At 41.1% G+C, this 21,994-nt stretch overlaps 1 protein-coding gene across 2 annotated transcripts in view; it reads left to right on the top strand.

Annotated features, from left to right (window-relative positions):
• The window catches only part of LOC136874108 (uncharacterized), a 54,163-nt gene extending 33,789 nt beyond the window's left edge, over positions 1–20,374 (top strand). For both annotated transcript variants that reach the window (XM_068227660.1, XM_067147659.2), the window contains one exon: positions 16,277–20,374. In XM_068227660.1, the coding sequence (XP_068083761.1) occupies positions 16,277–19,949 (3,673 nt within the window). In that variant the 3' untranslated portion in view covers positions 19,950–20,374. The remainder of the gene's footprint in view (positions 1–16,276) is intronic.
• The last annotated feature ends 1,620 nt before the right edge of the window (positions 20,375–21,994 follow it).

Raw genomic sequence — 21,994 nt, 5'->3', positions numbered from 1 at the left:
CTCGCCAAAGCCCACTGTTAACTTCTTCATCTGACAATGTGAGTTCTGTCTTCAGTGCAGACCAAATTTTTTTGTATATTCAGAGAAATGATTGCCCGGTGATCCTAAATAAACACTATGCTATAAAAAGAACTAGATTCAGAGGCACAAATGTTGGTACGTTTCTCCTTGTTAGCGGGTTGTCGTGACATACTCGATACCTGCGCCTCTATGGCCTTTAGCAGTTTCGTCATAGCCGACTACAGTTACAAGCCGGAGTCATGTAAGTTTGGCAACGTGCAGCGGAGGCCAAAGTGAAAGCGCGGGAGCTATCCGTGTATGTTGAGGTGTAGTGAACTTCAGCCTGTGTTTTGTTTTATTTTTCACGGATATGTTCGAGTATATATAACAAGATAAGTGATTGAATAATCATACGTAGAGCCTATTATCGAAATAATGTAAAGGCGCAGCAGGGATGAGTAGTTTCGACGGTAGAGCTGGCTTCCGAGTCCAGCTCATTCCGGTAGTATTTGAAGGTGCTCAAATACGTCAGCCTCGTGTCGGTAGATTTACTGGCACGTTAAACAACTCCTACGGGACAAAATTACGGCATTTTGACGTCTCCTTAAAACCCTAAAAGTAGTTAGTGGGACGTTAAATCAATTAAATTATTATTTGTGAATGCGCATGGTACTGAATTTGGGTTACTAATAAAACGTTTCATGTATTTGCAGATGCCCAGAATATGCTGTGTTCCCACGTATAGTAGCAACTATAGCATAAGAAAGGTTGTGTTACCTCGTTTAGGTTTCCTTCAGATGAGGAATTAAAACAAAAATGGGTTTGTCACTTTAAACGGGATAATTGGGAACCTGGGAAGGATTCAGTCGTGTGCATAAAACATTTCACACACGAAGGTTATTCAACAGGGGATAAAATTTGTGATAGTAAAGGCAACGTAACTATACTACAGTACCACCTAAACATAATTAGCATCTTCTTGATGTATGTCCGATTATTTTCCCAAATTTTTCAAAATATTTGTCATATCCTGAAGGTAGGAGATTGGAAATGAAGAGTAGGGAGAACACGGAGTTGGATGATTTGCCAAATGTAAGCCATTTACTCAAAATTCACCAAGATATGAATGTCACTGTGTATGTTAATAATTATCAGGTGTCTGTAAAAGAAATGGCATGTTTAGCTGATGGTAAAATATCCAAGTGGTCTCAACAAAATTAATATTTATTAAATTATATATGAGCCGCTCCTAGTAGTGTTAGTGTTGAATGTGTACGAAGAAATGTATTAAAATGCCCGCCAAGCTCTTACAGTTTCGTTAGGTAATTAGTTAAAGCACAGACTCTTTGTTTCCCCCCATATTTTTTAAGGGGACAATTCGAACTTTGAACTAAAACGAAGAAGAGTTACTCAAAAAGTTTAGTTTGGAACTGTGGAAGCAAATTATTTACTCTTAGGGAAGTTTCAACGTGATAAATTAGAAAGAAGTACCGATAGCTTAGTGGTTGTATGTATAATGTTACTACACTTCAAGTCCTAGAAAGTGAGATGAAAATTAGAATTAAGGTGGTGGTGGTGGTATGGAAAAGTACAGTTTGGTTGTAGCCAGTTAGAAATGTCTGATTCCATCTAGACAGGTGTTGTTAGGCCCAATACGGAAGTAATAAACAGTTTAGACTCACTTTTATCATGTGCAAATTCTGTAGGGCCTTTTGAGATGTCAGGGGTAATATACATTTCTGGCTGTACAGCAAGAACAATATCCAGAAGGATAAGTTTTGACACATGTTTAGGTCTCCTGCAGAGTAATGAAACAGATGACCCCTATTTTGAAGAACTTCAGAGAGGTGGGTTAGTGGTGCCATCAGATTAAGTTGTATGTGTCTACATAACAGTTACAGGAACATTTACTTTGTTGGTATCTGAAGAGCGAAGACTAGGTACCTGGATTGTGAAAATCAAAAAGAATTTCTCTTCTCTATATCCAGAGCTGCTTTAGGGAGGGATAAAAATTAGTAGTTCTGGTTTGAACGCTCTCATTGTAAGGGGGGGGGGGGGTGAGGCAATAATGGTCTGATAGATTGTTTATTGTCACCCTTACGACTAGCAGTATACCATTGATGCAATTTTACCCCTCCACCCCACCTCATAAAAAGAGGATCTGAGTGGAGTGTCATCATCATAGTAGCAAGAGTTGTAGTAACGTCACCGCTAACACGCTTTGACCTGTAGCTGAGAATCCGAGTTCCCTCAAGTCAGGCGTCTTGCGTCGTAACACACTGTCGCATTCCTTTACAACACCAGATCGGAAAATACAGCTTATTGTTAGCTCGCAAAGTCATTTATTTTTTTCTGCTGACATGTACATGTCTCCATATTTACTGTAGTCAGCACATCTTTGCCGTACACAGGTCGAGGATATTTGAATTGCACTTAAGCTCTTTAGTTTTGAGTTTATGTCAACTCCACGTTCGAATCCTTAGGAGTGCCATTTACTCTGCTCCCCTAAGGCTGAAGTGCCCCCTTCAAGAGTTAGCTTAGATGTTAGGTAGACGACAGCTTAGCACACAACATGCCTAGACTCAGCTAAAAAACCCTCGATTTCGCCAATGCAGACACAACAACAGCACAGGTTGCTCGGCTCCTACCTAAGGCAAGGGCGCCCTTGGAGGAGCTTTACTCTGCTAGAACCCCCACCACATCAGAATGAAGTGTCCCACAAGAGTTGGCCAAGGAGGTTAAATAGATGACAGCTTAGCACACAACATGTCTAGACTCAGCTAAAGACCCCTAGTTCACCAATGCGGACACAACAACAGCACAGGTTGCTCGACTCCTACCTAAAGCAAGGATGCCCCCCCCCCCTGGAGGAGCTTTACTCTGCTCGACCCCAAATACCCCGGAATGAAGTGTCCTACAAGAGTTAGCCAAGGGAGGTTAGATAGACAACAACTTAGAATACATCATGCCTAGACTCAGCCAAAGACCCCTAGTTCGCTAATCCATGCACTCTCAAGTCAGGCGCCCCTTTTAGTTGCCTCTTTGGACAGTGTTCCATAAGATGACGATATTCTATTGTCTGAAGGTGTCAGAGCATGGCTAGAGGTGGATTGCGCGTGGCGGCCATCTTGTGCATTAGCTCCTGCGCCACCTCGCAGGAGTTACTCCCATAAGAGCCCGTGTATAGCCGCCATCCTGCGGATTAGCCCCTGCGCCAACTCCGGCCTTCTTTCCTCTACTCATGAGATCAAGAATGCCGTGCTCCAAATGCCTGATCTTGATATAACGAGGCAGACTAAAAGTAAAAGTAAAGAAATCGTGCGTAAATACAAAATGGATATATACAAAAGAGCCGAGTGGATCTATGGGTGCAAAGTTACTAACAGGCTATTTTGTGTTCCTTGTTTATGCTTCGTGAGTGATGAACGCGAAGGGACTTGGACCAAAGTCGGAGTGGTAGATTTAGGACATTTTTTTCATACAGTAAAGAAACACGAAATTTCTAAATTTCATATGCTTGCCCAGTTAGAATTCGATCTTCTGGGAAGACACGATATCCGGCAGCAACTTGACTGTGCTTACAGGCAGTCTGTGGAAAGACACAACGATCAAGTACCTCGTATGGAAAAATCGTTATGTGCTGTCAAAAATTATCGACTGTGTAAAGTTCTGTGGCGCGTTCAATTTGGCATTGCGCGGGAATGACGAAACAAGTGAATCGTCGTAGAGGCCTCGTTAATTTTAGTTCCGAAATTGGCGCTGCATAAAGGGACCGTCTGTCCAAGGCTACTGTTTTCAAAGGCACCTCGAAAGACATTCAGAATGAATTGCTTACGTGCATGTTTGAAATCTGCCGCTATAAAATAAAGAAGGAAATCACCACAGAGCACTTCATTTCGGTAATTGCAGACGAGACCACCGATATATCAACTACAGCACAATTAGTTATTGTATTGCGCTACGTTCTTCCCAATGGTAAGCCAGTTGATTTTGGGGTTTCCTCTTACCTGCTAGTCATGATGCTAAGACAATAGCAGGGTGTTTAAAATCTTCTTTGAGCGAAGTTGTGGATAGCCCAGATAAGTTAATTGCAGAAAGTTGTATGTATGTATGTATGTTGGGTATTCAGCCCGAAGGCTGGTTTGATCCTCTGCAACTCCGCCAACAGCTGTCATAAATAGCCTAGGTGTCACTGAAGGGGCGTACTAGGGAAATGAGGAGTGAGGTAGTTTCCCGTTGCTTTCCTCACCGAGCCAGCCGCTGCTATGACATACCAGTCTGCCAAGCTCACTGAAATGCATGCAACAACCGACCCTATGAGCGATATTTTCACACCATTCATAACAGGGACTGGCTGCATAAGGAATGGTATTACTAGCATCACTCATACCTCAGTCACTTTCATATTGTCAAAGCCAAGGATGAGACTGAGACAGGTCAATGAAAGTAAAAAATTTGATATAGCTCATACCAGAAGACATAGTGCACTGTAAACACTACATCTTGCCAGCAAAGGTATTGCAGAAAGTTACGATGGGGCAAATGTAATGAGTGGTCGTCATTCATGAGTGCAAGCTCTCATCAGTGAAGATTTTAATCATGCGCATAATGTTCACTGTTATGCCCATTCTTTGAACTTACGAGTAGTCATGGCACAAGTGACAAGCCAGAATACGGATGTCCGCATATTTTTTGCAGATTTCATTGAAATCCCCAGCTTATTTCATAACTCCCCACACCGATCAGGTGTATTGACCGACGTAGTTGGTAGAAGAGTACCTCTTGCTTCAAACACAAGGTGGAATTTTAAATCAAGAACCGCTGAAATACTTTACGAGAACAGAGATGCCCTCATCGAATGCCTGGATCGAATGCCTGGATCGAATGGAAACTACCTCTCGAGAGTCTAACGCCATATCGTAAGCAAGAAGTTTGCGTTTAAAAATGGAGCACCCGTTATTTCAGTTGTGGTTGGTTTTCCATCAGATAATGCCTCATGTGGACATTTTATACAGTCAGCTACAAAAGGGAAATTCAGATCCGTTGGAAGTCAAAGGCGCACTTTCAGGTTTCGAAGCTGCTATATAAATGGTTCAGGAAAATAAAATTGACCCCATAGCTGATGAACATGACACACTGCCCCCGCCAGTGAAGGTATCACGAGGGCCACTGCGTACCTCAAAACGAGTTGCGGCAAAAGAAGTTTGTGACACGGTCATTCTTCAAGCAAAGGAACGGTTTCAATTCACAAACCACCTGCTTGCAGCAAATCTGATTCAAGCTGAGAATTTCGGCAGCTTCGAGAAGTAGTTTCCCCACTTACTTTTGTACAAAGTGTGTGAAGCCTACCCATTTCTCGACAAATCGAAACTGAGAACCGACCTTGAAATATTATACATGAGAAATGATTTTCGAATTGTTTCTGGGGCTACGACTTTGTTTCAGTTTCTTTTAGAAAATAAGTTGCAGAGTGTCGTTGGCGAAAAACTTTTAAATATAGTTATTACTATTCCCATGACGACATCGGAAGCAGAAAAGTGCTTCTCAACCCTGAAGAGAATAAAGACTTTCTAATAATAATAATAATAATAATAACGTTATTTGCTTTACGTCCCACTAACTACTTTTACGGTCTTCGGAGACGCCGAGGTGCCGGAATTTAGTCCTACAGGAGTTCTTTTACGTGCCAGTAAACCTACCGACACGAGGCTGTCGTATTTGAGCACCTTCAAATACCACCGGACTGAGCCAGGATCGAACCTGCCAAGTTGGGGTTAGAAGGCCAGCGCCTTAACCGTCTGAGCCACTCAGCCCGGCCCAAAGACTTTCTTGCGCAGCACAATTACCGAGGATAGACTTAATGCTCTTGCTATGCTGTCAATTGAAAAGGACTTGGTTCAAATGTCTGTGGACTTCAACGGAACAGTTATAGATAAGTTTGCATCCCTCAACGAGCGCAGGATGGACTTTTTTTTTTTTTTGTTGGTATAAACTGTCTGCATAAGGTAAGTTGATTGTGAAACATTTTTTTTATTTTGCAGGTGGTAAATATCGTCATGTATTGTCTGCTTCTCTCGTATTCGATCACATTTTCAAAACTTCTATCATCTTATTTTAGGAGGTTACGGCCCACGACAGGTGAGTGGAGAGGGGGGGGGGGCGTGCAAATTTTTCTTTTGTTCAACCCCCAGTGACGAAAGTCACGCGCCGCCATTGGTCTGAAATTGCTAGTAATGATACATATTATCGGAAAGCCGGCTCAACTAATGGCAGGCTATTTTTAACCTACCTAGTTGGAAGTATTATTTTGATGATATACAAGCGATTATGGGAGGTTAGGTTATTCAGCGAGGAGAAAGACTGGAAATGAAACTACATTAGAACACAGCTAAAAGAATATCATACAGAATTAAAGGTACTGTATATTACAACTTTCGTTTTCGATTTGATAGCCAATTTTCAGAAGAAATAAGAAATCGCCGTATTCCGTGCTACGAATTTGCGTGCTCTAATTGCGTTCTTTAAAATTCAATTATCAAATATTTATATTATCAGTGGTCATATCGGTAAATACTATATAACTAAAGTCATGTAGAATTAAATTTCTGATCATTTACGTCTTATGCTTTTTTTTTGTTTTTTTTTTTTGTTTTACGTCGCGCCGACAGAGATACGTCTTGTGGCGACGATGGGATAGGAAAGGCCTAGGAAGTGGAAGGAAGCGGCCGTGGCCTTAATTAAGGTACAGCCCCGGCATTTGCCTGGTGTGAAAATGGGAAACCACGGAAAACCATCTTCAGGGCTGCCGACAGTGGGGCTCGAACCCACGATCTCCCGATTACTGGATACTGGCCGCACTTAAGCGACTGCAGCTATCGAGCTCGGTTTATGCATTTTTACCGTACCGGCTATGATAACAGAGATATTCATGAATTTGGATTTTTGTTGCAAAGTCCATATCAACGCCGAGCCCCGACAAAGTGGGTAAACAGAATTTAATGAAAATCGGTATATAGAGTCGGGGAATAAGAAACTACAGTTAAAGCTATAAACAATGTTATTCACCCTGGGTGAAATGGTAGTTTAGGGTAAGGCACCTAAAATTTAATTTTTAAATACCTATGTTCTTGGTCCTATGGAAAAGTACTACATAACAAAAGTTATAGAGAATATAATTTCCGATCATTTATGTTTTATTCAGTTTTACCGTACCGGCTATGATAAGAGTGGTATTTCAGAACCAGAAGACAATTAATAATGTGACGGCCTACAATATCGAAAGCGCTTAACATAGATCAACAATAACATTACACTGACCGTTGTTTGTTATAATGTTCTTTGTCTCTTATGCTGTCTTCAACTCCGATAGATGGGATTACTGCTGCGTACCGGGTATAACAGCCTAACTGAATATTGGCGGGAAATAACTGAGGAATTAGATAACTTTCTTCTTTAGCATGCCAATCCTCTGGTTCATACATTTTCTGATACTGCTGGTACGTAACACACAGGTTCATCATAGTATGACAGCTATTCGATACCTACTCTGACGCGCTGTTTGGAATGAGCAGTGTGCGCACTTAAGCCAGATGCTCAGTTAGTAGTAGTAGGAGTAGTAGTATGAACTGGTCTGGGATTACAATTTAGCCCTATTCCAAATTATGGTACCAGAATTCACTAAATAACTCAAAATTCAACCTTGAAAAGAGCCGTTTCTTAGGAAAAGCTTCTTCCTCTTCACTTTCATTAAATCTACATTAATTTTATTCCAAATTAGCAGCCAAGATGTGGTTTCTTCTCTGGCTTGGAGGAAAAATTGCCTCCACGTCAGATAGTTCTTTCCCCCGCCAGTGTAGTGAATTGAGATTTTCCGACTCATCGGGTACTCCCAGGAAGCCGATAAGTAAACGGGCATAGTTTTTGCCCTGGGACTATCCACTATTTGAATAACCCCCTCCCCCCCGCCCCCGCCGAAAAAAGGACGAAGATTGTTCATGGATCACAGATGTCTGCGTCTTGGTCATTCCAGCTCTGTAGCTTTGGACTGTTAGTTCGGCAGTATAGTACTGTTCGTTAAAAGTGAAAAAATGTGTGGTTTTTCATTTGATCGAGTATTTCATATGAAGGCATTGCTTTTAATCGCACCATTCCTACCGACGTCATTGTAATGACCCATGTTCATTTCAGTTGGGAAAACTACTAAGAGAGTCTTTCTGAGAATCTATAAAGGCAGGCTGACAGTGAGTGTCTTCCATTATAATGAAAACTCCCCAACCTGATTGTGACCGACGGTAGGCAAGGTGGCCTACCATTACAATGAAAATTCCCTAACCCAGTCTTGATATGAGAAAATACGTTGGTGACTTGCCCGTCGTGCTTCTAGGGCAGGGATGGCGAACCTTTTCCAACTAGTGTGCCATTTTAAGTCTGGTTTATTATTCTCAACTATTGTCTGTGCCACTTGTTGTTTTCCAATAAGGAATGTCTACAACGTACAACCCCCCCCCCCCGCGCGATTTCCTTTCTAAATTCCCGATTGTTTCATAATATGTTATTTATTTATTTATTTATTTACTGATTCATTTATTTATTTATTTAGTTATTATACATATATCTTGTAAATACATTTCATTGCATGTTCCGTTGGGCTGTACCTCAGTTATGGCCACAGCGGTTTCCTTCCCACTCGTAAACCTTTCCTATCCCATCGTCGCCACAAGACCTGTGTGTTGTTGCGACGTAAAACAAATTGTAAACAATAATTATTAGATATAAAAATCAAAAGTACTAATATTGCGAATGGACTTCAGTTTCTCCATTAGCTTCATTGTCTTTCCATGTTATCGTAGTTTGTATGCTCATCAATTAAACTAATTTCTCCCTAATCACATTTCCATAAGGAAATCGGAAAAAATCAGCTAACCTTGCTTGTAAGGTCACATTCATGCTTTCATCAAAACATACTGCATACATGTCGGAGTTATCCAAATTAGTTTTCAACTGGTCTGAAACTTCTTCACTCATTTTTATTATTCAGCTGGCTGGCATTCCTTTAATTCTGTTAATTATTAGTTGTTTGTTAGGGAAGTTTTCAAATAATGTGTCGGACGTCAAAGAAAGTTTCTTTCAACAACTCACCGTCATAAATCGTTTTCCCATTGCATGCTGTACTATGCAGTGAGACAGATGTAAACAGCCGCACTAATATTATTTCTTGGCCGGAAAGATGATACAAAAGAACTAGTTTGTTTTGTGTAATGTTCGATATTTTGTGAAACGAACTCTCTTCTTTCTTCTTTTGAAATGGAACAAACATTTGAATGATCAGTCTCATAATTGCGCTTTACATTAAATGTGGGGGATACAATAATTGTTCTCCAACACAGGCAACACATCTTTCTATCAGTCCGAATTCCCTTGTCCGGAGTTCTTGAAAAATACGGTCACCACCTTTGCTAAGTTTCTGTTCTTTTCGGCACCGAAAATATGTTTGCGATATTCGTATACAAAACCACCAAAAAACGACACTATCTCACTTGACTTTTGGACCAATCAGTGTAGCAGTGTTGCCATATTTCACGTCCGAATGGAAGTAGTATTTAGATTTTCGATATTTATTTCTTACACGTGAAACACTGTAAGATATGTATTGTCTGTAGTACAAGACGTATATATAAAATATTATGTTCTTGTGGCGTGCCACCGAAATCGTGTTCGCGTGTCACTAGGTGACACGCGTGGTATAGGTTCGCCATCCCTGTTCTAGGGCAACGTTAAGAGCTATGCAACTTAATACAATCTTGCTCACAACGTTTACACTACCTAACCTAGAATTCTGTATAAAATTTAGAATTCCGTAGCGAAGCACGGGTACATCAGCTAGTATATATATATATATATATATCATGAATAGTTACACGGTCCGTGGAAGTGTAAATGACAATACTTTTCATATATGTATTGTTCCTTATTTTCCCCATTCCCCGCAGCCCTGAAGATGGTTTTCCGTAGTTTCCCATTTTCACTCCAGGCAAATGCTGGGTCTTAACTTTTTTTTACAATTTGCTTTACGTCGCACCGACACAGATGTGTCTTATGGCGACGATGGGATAGGAAAGACCTGGGAATGGCTGTGGCCTTAATTGAGATACATCCCCGGCGTTTGACTGGTGTGAAAATGGGAAACCAGGGAAAACCATCTTCAGGGTTGCTGACAGTGGGATTCGAACTCACTATGTCCCGGATACAAGCTCATTGTTGCGCGCCCCTAACCGCACGGCCAACTCGCCCGGTGGGGCTTAATTAAGGCCATAGCCGCTTCCTTCCCACCCCATCGTCACCATCAGACCTATCTGTGTCAGTGTGACGTAAAACAAATTGTAAGAAAAGATTCTTGTTTTCATAATGGATTTTAGTCCTCTTTCTTAATTTAAATGTAACGTCTTGTTCGTGTTCTCTTGTATTGCGGTTCCCAAAACTTTCCCACCGGCCAATGTTTTGTATAGGAACGGGGAATATCGAGATATACGTAAATTCAAGGATCTATGCATAACATCAACATGCAAGGCTGTACACTGGATAATACACGAATAGTTCTTGTAATATTTCGTTTTTATATAACTCTGAATTATATTTCTTTGTTGCTGTTGTCATTATGTAGTTTTCATTTTTTTTTTTTTTTCGTTACTATGCCATTGTAGGGGATTACCTGGCCGAGGCGGTAAAGGCGTGCTCGGTTCATCCGTCAGGAAGCCGGAAATTTCAAGAAACGAGATTTTCACTTCCGGAGTTGTACATGGCCCTGAGGTTCACTCAGCCTACACCAAAAATGAGTACCAGGTTAATTACTGGGGGGGGGGCAAATGCGGCTGGGCATATAGAAAACCATTCTACCCCTCTATAAGTGCCGAGGTTATGGATAGTGGAAGCCTTTACCTTCCACCCCTCCTAGGGCGTTCATGACCTGCAACGGAGATGACTTCGCTTTTACTATGCTATTGTAAGGGATTGTAAATAGACACGTCCGTGAGGTCAATATCGGCAGAAACATAGACACTGTTTTCAGTGTCGCGTTCGTAACACCAGGAATGGATTGTTTCTTCCTGCTTTTATACACTGAAATTTGAAAATGCTCCTAGGGAGGGGCTTCAGCTGGGTTAGTCCGCCACCCGCCTACGCCACTGCTGCAAGCTAGCCTTGCCACCGGGGTATCTCCCAATTACAATGCGTTTGTAATAATAATAATAATAATAATAATAATAATAATAATAATAATAATAATAATAATAATAATTGAGGAGTCGGTGTTATTAACCTTATTATACCGATAACTGCACTAACAGGTTCTCCCGTATAAGCCCAGACCGCCCAGAGGCGTTTCTACTCTCCCAGACCTAAGCATCTCTACGGGAGGCGCGCGCATAGCTCTTGACCTTGCAAGGAGCGTGCACATGTTCGACCTAGCATCAACAGCCAGTCTGAATCTCAGCTGTTAACATGGTGAGTCAGTTATCATCGCAACTCCGCATTGTCGCATGTAAAAGGGACGCGATGCATTTGTTAAGCAATTTCCTGGTGAAGTGTCACCTTCATGACAGAGATTCACGTAATTGTAAATCAATTTGAAAATACTGGCTCAGTGTTCAATAAAAAACATGTGCGCACACGCAAAGTTTTATCAGAAGAAAAGCTAGATGACATCGGTGCGAATCTTGAACGGTCACCGAATAAACCACGCATAAAATTAGCACAAAAAGTAGGGGTTTCGCTTTTTCCTGCACGCAGAGCGACAAAACTGTTACACATCAAACCGTACAGGCTTACACGGGACCATTGTTTAAAACCTGCTGATGCAGCCACAAGAGTGAGATATTGTGAGTGGAGTCTTGTATCGTTGAATGACCGTTTTTTTTTTTTTTTTTTTTTTTTTTTTTTTTTTTTTTTTTTTTTTTTTTTTTTTTTTGCTAGGTGCTTTACGTCGCACCGACACAGATAGGTCTTATGGCGACGATGGGATAGGAAAGGCCTAGGAGTTGGAAGGAAGCGGCCGTGGCCTTAATTAAGGTACAGCCCCAGCATTAGCCTGGTGTGAAAATGGGAAACCACGGAAAACCATTTTCAGGGCTGCCGATAGTGGGATTCGAACCTACTATCTCCCGGATACAAGCTCACAGCCGTTTATTCGACCTACAGCTTGTGTTCTTTTCGGATGAGGTCTGATTTCATCTTAATGGTCGTGTGAACAGTCATAACTCTCGCTATTGGTGTGCAGATAATCCTAATGTTGTTTATGAAGTCCCTTGTTATGAAGGATGACACTTCTAGCATCTTTTATAAGACAAGATTTCATATAAGATTGTACACACGCTTAAAGCAAGGCGGCCGCGCGTGACGTAAGTTGGGCTGAAGCAGCGGCTGTAGCGCGGACTACGAACAGCGTGCGCTCGATCTGGATTTATAAGAGAGAACTTGTTAAAATGAAATGGCGTATGGCTTTTAGTGCCGGGAATGTCCGAGGACATGTTCGGCTCGCCAGGTGCAGGTCTTTTGATTTGACTCCCGTAGGTGACCTGCGCGTCGTGATGAGGATAAATTGATGATGCAGACGGCACATACACCCAGCCCCCGAGCCAGCGAAATTAACCAATGATGGTTAAAATTCCCGACCCTGTCGGGAATCGAACCCAGAACCCCTATGTTCAAAGGCCAGCACGCTAACCATTTAGCCATGGAGCCGGAGAGAACCTGTATTTAAGCTAGAGAACCTCTTAAGCTATCGAATAATATTCTAGGTCGGTCAGTCGGCTAGGAAAATGTTCGATTTTGCAAAACAAGAAAATCTATAAGTTGGATCAAAAATATATTGGGAAGTATCATGTTAAAAACTGACGGTATTTCGTTTAGCTTCACTGTATATATTAGACTAGCTCATGTAGCGTGTTTCGCTACGGCATTCTCAGAAAGACTGTCTTTGTAGTTTTCCTAACTGAAGTCAACATAGGACATTACAAAAACATCAGTAGGAATGTAGCTATTAAAGCAATGTTATCATATAAAATACTCGATCAAATGAAAAGCCGCACATTTTCTCACTTTTAACGAACAGTACTACGGTGCCAATCTAACAGTCCAAAGTTCCAGAGCTGGAGTACCAGGCCACAGACAGCCGTGAACACTCCTCTGCCATTATTCCGTTAAAATTGCACACTGCTCATTCCAATCAATGCCTCAGGGTGTTGAATGAATAGCTCGAATGCTATGACGAACTAGTATGTTACGTACCAGTAGTATCAGAAAATGTATGGACCAGAGGAATGGCATCCTAAAGAAGATAGTTATCCAACTCCCCAACTACCTCCCACCAATATTCAGGCAGGCTGTTATACTCGGTGCGACCGGGCGAGTTGGCCGTGCGGTTAGGGGCTCGCAGCTGTGAGCTTGCATCCGAGAAATAGTGGGTTCGAACCCCACTGTCGGCAGCCCTGAAGATGGATTTCCATGGTTACCCATTTTCACACCACGAAAATGCTGGGGCTATACCTTAATTAAGGCCACGACCACTTCCTTTCCACCCCCTAACCCTTTTCTATCCCATCGTCGCCATAAGACCTATCTGTGTCGGTGCGACGTACAGCAAATTTTAAAAAATTCGGTACGCAACAGTAATCCCATCTATCGGAGTTGAGTTACAACATAAGACACAAAGCACATCACAACAAACAATGGTCAATGTTGATCAATTTTATGAGCTTTCTATCCGCCTCCGTAGCGTAACAGTTAATGAGCTGCCGTCCTTGGAGGCCCGCGTTTGATTTCCGGTACTGCCAGAAATTTAAGAATGGCAGGTTGGCTGGTATGTGGTTGAAATTGTACAAGCAGCATGCAGGTGTGCCTGAAAAGAGCTGCACCATCTCGGGATGAGGACACGAATTTTGTTCGGCTCCATGGCTAAATGGTTAGCGTACTGGCCTTTGGTCACATGGCTTCCGGGTTCGATTCTCGGCAGGATCGGGAATTTTAACCATAATTGGTTAATTCCTCTGGCATGGGGACTGGGTTTATATGTTGTTTTCATCATCATTTCATCCTCATCACGACGCGCAGGTCACCTACGACCTCTCCGGAAGCCATACGCCATTAAATATTATATTTTCTATATTGTAAAGCCAACGGCCGTAGCCGTGTTGAAACACCGGATCCCGTGGTCAGGAGTTGGATGGTTTGCCACGCGCTGTTGGCCGGGGGGTAAGGGAATGGAGGAGCGGAAAGGAACTGGCCACCCTACCGCACGTAAACTCCGGCTCAGGAATACCTCTGCGGAGGTTCGGACCTGCCTTCGGGCAGAATAACCCTTACCTTTACTCTATATTGTAAGCCTTCACATTTCGTTTTTTTCAACTCTGTGATATAAGGGAGTCGTCTTCTTCTTCTTCTTATTCTTCATATGCTTACCTTCCAGGGTTGGTTTTTCCTTCGGACTCAGCGAGGGATCCCACCTCTACCACCTCAAGGGTAGTTTCATACTCTGGGTCAGGGGATACAACTGGGGAGGATGACCAGTATCTCGCCCAGGCGACCTCACCTGCTATGCTGAACAGGGGCCTTGTCGGGGGATGGGAAGATTGGAAGGGATAGACTGGGAAGAGGGAAGGAAGCGGTCGTGGCCTTAAGTTAGCCACCATCCCGGCAATTGCCTGGAAGAGAAGTGGGAAACCACGGAAAACCACTTCCAGAATGGCTGAGGTGGGAATGGAACCCACCTCTACTCAGTTGACCTCCCGAGGATGAGTGGACCCCGTTCCAGCCCTCGTACCACTGTTCAAATTTCGTGGCAGAGCCGGGAATCGAACCCGGGCCTCCGTGGGGTGGCAGCTAATCACACTAATCACTGCACCACAGAGGCGGACTAAGGGAGTCTTATAAAATTATTTATAGCATAGACTGTAGTTCCTTACTCCCCGACTTTACATACCGATTTTCATTAGGCTAAATTATGTTTAACCACTTTTTCGTGACTCATCGCTGATATGAACTTAGCAACAAAAATATCTCTCTTATCATAGCCGGTACGATAAAAATGTATAAGACATAAATGATCGGATGTTTAGTGCTATATAACTTTAATTATGTAGTATTTATCGATAGGACTACTAATAACATAGTGTACATATTTCTTTCTTAATCTGTTTACCCTCCAGGGTTGGCTTTTCCCTCGGACTCAGCGAGGGATCCCACCTCTACCGCCTCAAGGGCAGCGTCCTGGAGCGTGAGACATTGGGTCGGGGGATACAACTGGGGAGGATGACCAGTATCTCGCCCAGGCGGCCTCACCTGCTATACTGTACAAATTTGAGAATTAAATTTTAGGCCTTCCCTTAGTATACCATTTAACTCAGCGTGATTATATTGTTTATGGCCTAGATTGTATCGACTTATTCCCTGACTTTGCATACCGATTTTCATTTAATTCTCTTCAGCCGTTTTCTCATGATGCGCGTACGTACATACATACATACATACATACATACATACATACATACATACATACATACATATTGGCAGGCAGAAATTACGGAAAATTAAAAGGTGCATTTTCTTGTTACTGTGGACACGACCGATACAGAAATACCATCCTTTATAAATTCTGAGCAATGTACAGACAAAACTCTTATTTTGTACAGTATACGGTATTTGTAGATGGTTGGTTTATTTAAAGAAAAAATTAGACAACCGTTGAAGTAATTTTCATGCCCGTGGATATTTCACACGGAATAGTAGTAATAACAAAATAACTTTCCAGAATGTGTCTAAAACTTGTAACTATTTTAAGCCAGTCCTGTGCATTCTTGAACTGACTCTGTGTACAGTATATTAGAAATATGGAGTTCAGAAAGTTTCAATGGACGCTAATGAAAATGAGGCAGATGATTTATTTTGAGGTTTCTCCGCCGTTTTTGTAGCATATCTTTAGAATATACATTTATATACCAATAATTGACGCATATCTAGACTTATTTTATGTTCTCGGCAATAGAGAATGGTTACCTTTAACTTTCACTTTAGTAATTTACTCGTATGTGCTGCCACCATTTTTGCTATTATTGGGCATAGAGCAGGTTACCGCAGTGCCCTAAGCTCGTGAAATTGAAAGGAACAACAATGTCAGTTCTCCAAGTTTGAAATTTCACGCTGTCCGACCGAGATAACATTTTTTCACGGTCTTATTCTCACCCGTGTTTCCGAATTTCTAAAATAATTTTTTTCATGTGTTTTTCAGGAGGGAGTTCAAGCGGACTCCCGGAGGTGCTAAGACCGACGGAGAACGGTATGAGTATGGATTATCTACTCTCCTTACTTTGCGCTGCATGAACGTAATGGATAATTTCTTAATAGGAAGTAATCTGGATGGAATGGGATTATTTGATGACGTATATATTCGTATTCCATGGGAAGATACATTTAAGGTGTTTTTGATTCAGCTGAAACATCGAGAGAAACCAGGACTAATCTCTCAGCAGCAAATGATTAAACCTAATGGAAACTTTAGCATACTAAAATATTATAACTCTTATTGTTCAATAGAAGATGCATACAATGGAGTAAAAGAAAGTGAAAACAGAGACTTACTTCAAGAAATCAAGTTCGAAAATTATACATTCGTGCTGTATACAAATTCTTCAGTGGAACACAAAAGTGAAAATATAAAGATGAACGACCAATCAGCGGAAACAATGTTGTTGACTGGAGATCATTCTCAGGAGATTTTTTCGTTTGGTAAAAAGGACCAGAGGATATGGAGATTGCATTCAAAGGACAGAGAGAGATATCAAACTTTCTTGTCAAGATTCCGATTCTATAGCCGTCAGAGTGACGTAAATCAACTCCAGGGACTTATTAAGTCTGAAATATGTAAGTGTGCCAATGTGAAGTACAATGAGGCAAATGAATTGTATGCTTCATTATCCAAACTGATGGAACGATGGTGGAACACCGAAAATGCCTTCTTGACTTCATACTGTCCTCAGTGGAACGAATTGTTAACAGATTATCTTAACTCAAAAATGTTACGTATGCTTGAAGTTGTACAATACCGATTTAGAGATGATTCCTTTCAATACATAAACAGATACCTGACTGATAACTCATTGTTAAACGTTGTCATTCCAGGTGTGGACAACTATGTCAATTGCTTAAAGTTTTTCAGTAAACTTGACAGCTGGTATCCTCATCGTTATTTGCTAATGGACGTTGATGATGTTTTCCACAAGATGGAACAAGTTTTGTCTTTATGCCGTAAAGGGTACTGCAAAGTTTTAGTTGTTAGCATTCCAGCTCTGTGTAATGTGGAACACCTTATGAAATCTTTATCCTCACAATTCTGTAAGATTATCCTCGTATCGGAAAGCAGAATTTGTACTGGAGATAACTGGACGTACTATGAAGATGTATGGACTCTTGATCAACTCACACCAGATTCCCAAACTCACATTCTGAATAATACAATACAATTTCAGGGGGAACCTGTGAGTCTCAAGGACTTTCCTATACAAGACATTGGACGAAATGTTTGTGGGAAAGTTTTGGGAACCCTATTACAAGGGTACACTCTGAAGATTGGATGCTCTCTGTCTAAGATAGAAGAAATATACACCTCTCGGACGCTCCAACATGATGTAATATTGAAAGACAACTGCTTCCAAGAGTTTCATCAACATGATTTATTTGCCATCAGTGATATACCGTTGGATCACCGATTGTCGTTGTGCAGAAAAGCCTCCAATATCGTTATTCTCTCACATAGCTCTACAAAGTTTCCACAAACATATGACGGAGACCATCAGGATGTAGATAAATTCAAGGAGCTATGCTTAACATCTACATGCAAAGCTGTACACTGGGTAATATACGAAAACGGACTAATGATATGGAAGGAAAGCTTTGGAAGTATAGCAACACCTTCGAAATACATTGTTCCATTCAGTGACAAGTGTACTGGTAAATACAACTGTATTCACTCGAAAGTGGAAGAAGAAAATTGGACAAACAAATTGTTACTTATTACTGGTGAACCGAGAATTGGGAAGACCACTCTTTTGAGAAAAGTTGCTAGAGACACCAAGCATAAGCTTCCCACCTCATGGATCGTCCTTGTTTCTTTATCCAAATATACAAAGCTGTTTAATGACATACTTGATGAAAACATCAATATTGTGAACATTATTGATATCCTATCCATTGCCGCTGAAGTGGAGACATCTACCTGTCCCGTATTCGCAAGAAAATCATTGAAGGAGAGTCTTGATATTCCAAGCAATGTTACCATTTTACTGGATGCTGTGGATGAAATCAGTCCGAACTACTTTGAATTAGTTGTGAGGATTATTAAGCTTCTCTTACGAACTAATTTGTCGCATGTTTGGGTGACATCGAGAAGGAACTTACAAATCAAACTGAAGGAAGCTTTGTCAACCATTCCATTACTATTGCAACCATTTACAGATGATGATCAGTTGACATTTTTACAGAAGTATATCCACAAGTGTGGTGTAAATATACATCCTAAAATTGTCATGGACTTTCTCAAATATGTTAAGAAACAATGGGGTTCGGCGGGCAGACATATATCTGCCGTACCCGTCTATAATCAGATGATGGCTGAAGCAATTTGTCAGCTATTCCCAGAGGGAACAAGGCCGGAAAATAATGACGTAATTGTGCGTCAGTTCAAGCTTCATCACTTGTATGAATTATTTATAAAAACAAAACGCCATTATTATTACGAAAATAATGGAGTAGATTCAACAAATCCTGCTTTTCTTGGGAGTATTCGAAGGGAGAATAATTACTTTACTGATATGCACACTAAGTGTGCATTACATGCAATATTTTCCAAAGAGGAACTTCGATCATTGGCAGTTTCAGAGATTGAATTCGAGGTGAAATCCTTTCTTAATAAAGTAGAGTTAGAAATGACTGGTGTTATAGATTGTGTGATCAAAGGCAAAGCTAAATTTGTTCATAAATCTTTTGCCGAATATCTAGTTGCAAAATGGCTTTTTAAAGAGTGGAAGAAAGTTTCTAATGGAATCCAACATGCGGATAAATCTCTATTCGCAGGTTTATTGAAAATAATAACGAATATACTAGTAAAGCTTTATTTATGGCGATGGGATTTTAAATATGTCAAATTTGAAGTGCTTTATGAAGAGAAATATTCCAATGTGAGATATTTCTTTGATGGACTGCTTTCAGAAAACTGTGAATTGCATGAAGCTGTGTTGTCAGGAAATACTGAATGGGTGAAAGAGGCCTTAAAATCTGGCATTCCGGTTGACCGTGTCGATCAAAGCGGCCGTCTCGCAATCCATCTAGCGGCGTCTTATGGTCAGTCGGAAGTGACAAAATTGTTACTAGCTGCAGGAAGTCCAATAAATCTGCCTTGTGGTCTTCTTGGATGGACCCCGCTTCGGTTTGCTGACAAGATGCGGGCGTGGAGTACAGTAGAATGTCTTCTGCAATACGGATCCAGCATCTCAGACATGCCACTTTTTATTCAGCAAGTGAAAGAACAGAACGGTGGCCACACACTCTTGTGGGCTGCCCAGGAGGATAAATATCACCTCACCCGTCTTCTACTACAGTTGGGGGTCACTGCTGATGTAAAGGACAATGGAGACAGAACACCGTTAATACTTGCTTCATTGAGTGGACACGCAGAGATTGTTCGAGTTCTTTTAGACAACGGGGCTGACATTAATTGCAGTGACGAACTTGGATTTACTCCTCTGATGCATGCTGTTGAAAACTGCCATTTGAACGTTGCTAATCTCCTATTAGCCAGGGGAGCAGACAGAAACAGTAACATGCTTTTGACCCGTGCAATATCGATAGGAAGTTCAGCGATGGTCGAAATGCTGTTGGAATACAACACCAATATAAGGTTGCATTAACTACCGAAGTAATGTACATAGTGCTTGATAATAATGATCTATTACATGATATTCTGCGTATAGTCTACCAATTTGGTCAAAATAAACTAGATCGAGTATTCATATGAAGGAACCTCGTCTTTTACCATGGCTATGGAATAAACGATTACAATTAACTTCGTTTACTAAATTCAAACTAATCAGCAACATTAAGATGTAATATTAAAGAAAGTTTGTTAGCACCAAATTACTTGTAATGGGTTGTTCAGTAGATAATATTGTTTTGTAATGATCTTGGCTGAAATCTCAAACTGCGTATTAGACACATAAACTTTGTTAAACTCACATATCAAAAAGTAAAATCTGTACAAAAGGTAATGGAGGTAGTGATTATTGTTTTCTGATGTGCAGCAATATAAACATGTATGAAAATAAAGGAATACATATTTAACGTGTACAAATTTATGCTTTCTTACCCATTCTCTCAGGGCTGCTAGTTGTCACCTTTACAGCTCTGAAGCATTAGAGGGCACCAATATAAAAACGAATGTTTTCTTTCCTTCCGCAAAAGACTCCAACAGTACTAATCTTTCCAATACCAAATGTTCGCTACCGGTAAATCACTTTGATTTCACAGCGGCATTCTCTTTCGTTTATCTGTTTCAGAATCGTTAAAAGTAGTAGCTTTGTCAACATGTATGTATGTTTGCATATATCTTCAGTCTTCAGCCCGAAGACTGTTCGGATCCTCAACAGCTCCACCATTACCTGTCATAGATGGCCTAAGCATCCCTGAAGAGGCGTACTAGAAGTGAAGTAGTTTTCTGTTGCTTTTTTCACTGAGCCAGAAGTTGCTATTACATATTAGTTTGTCAAACTCACTGAAATGCGTTCACCAACCGACACTATGAGCAACGTTTTCACACCATTCATAGCAGGGACTGGCTGCATAACAGTGCCATGCAAAACACGCTCTATGCTCGGTTCAAATTTGTCGAGTATGGGTATGACCGAAGCTTGCTTCTCAAGGCGAGGTGAGCTATGTTCGTTCGACCTTGCCCCTTGATACTCGCTCCTTCACGCGCTGAGTCACAGATAGAAGTGGTCGCCTCACCCCGTCCTTGTTTAGCCGTACTCGGCTAAGTTTGTCTCACGTACATTTATCTATCGAAACATTACGCTTTGCGTCAATGGTGGACTCAAGACTGGGCATGAAACTGTCAGGAATTAATCTGTGTTTCTACACTATACTGGGTTGGAGCTGTATCGTATGTAAGCGAAATTGGAAATAATGTAGTAAACATCACTCCCGACGGAGAAATGCTTCATGAAGTTAACGAGCTCCCACATGTATTCCTGCTGGCTAACGTACCTCACTACTCTATATACGGAAACTAAACACACATTATTAATTTATAACCCGTATATTTCACTACTAGCCGTACCAAATACATTTTGTATAAACTGTGCAAAGTAATAAGTAATTATAACACAAAATTTAATATAAACTTCAAAATTAATGAAAAAAATCTTCTTTGCTCAAGGTTTTCTATCCAAGGAGATATTGATTGTGCAGAAACTCTTGTTGAAATGTGAGAATGAACCGGAAACTGATTATTTGTTGTTATTATGGTGAATTAATAACAAGTCATTGACTTGGTCTGTGTCTAGCTGACTCACGACTCATAAAAAGCATTCTAGCTTTACTAAGTTTCTTTCGCTGCTTGCACTGGTTGCTGGAATGCACAACGTACGTTCGGCAATTACTGACAGAGTAGGCAGGCTGATTTTATGCTCCTTCCACCAGCGCAGAAGGTCATCATCATTTTCACCAGCATTCATATCGCAGTGCATCCCTACTTCGTCACCAGCAGCTGAGCTGTCGCTTATCCACTCTCTGAATTTGTACTTTTTCTTCGGAGGCTCTTGTAAGCTGGTCGATGCATGCACAGTGCGACGTAAAGGATCTAAAGAGAGAAAAAATAGAAATAAAGTAACTAAACAAGGTGTTTGATGGACGTTGGAATACAATTACTTAAGTGACTACACACAGAAAAGTATATTAC

This window comes from Anabrus simplex, chromosome 5, assembly GCF_040414725.1.
Source record: "Anabrus simplex isolate iqAnaSimp1 chromosome 5, ASM4041472v1, whole genome shotgun sequence".
Taxonomy (NCBI): Eukaryota; Metazoa; Arthropoda; class Insecta; order Orthoptera; family Tettigoniidae; genus Anabrus; species Anabrus simplex.
Note: the sequence above shows the minus strand (reverse complement) of the source record. Positions and strands in the feature narration are given on the sequence as shown.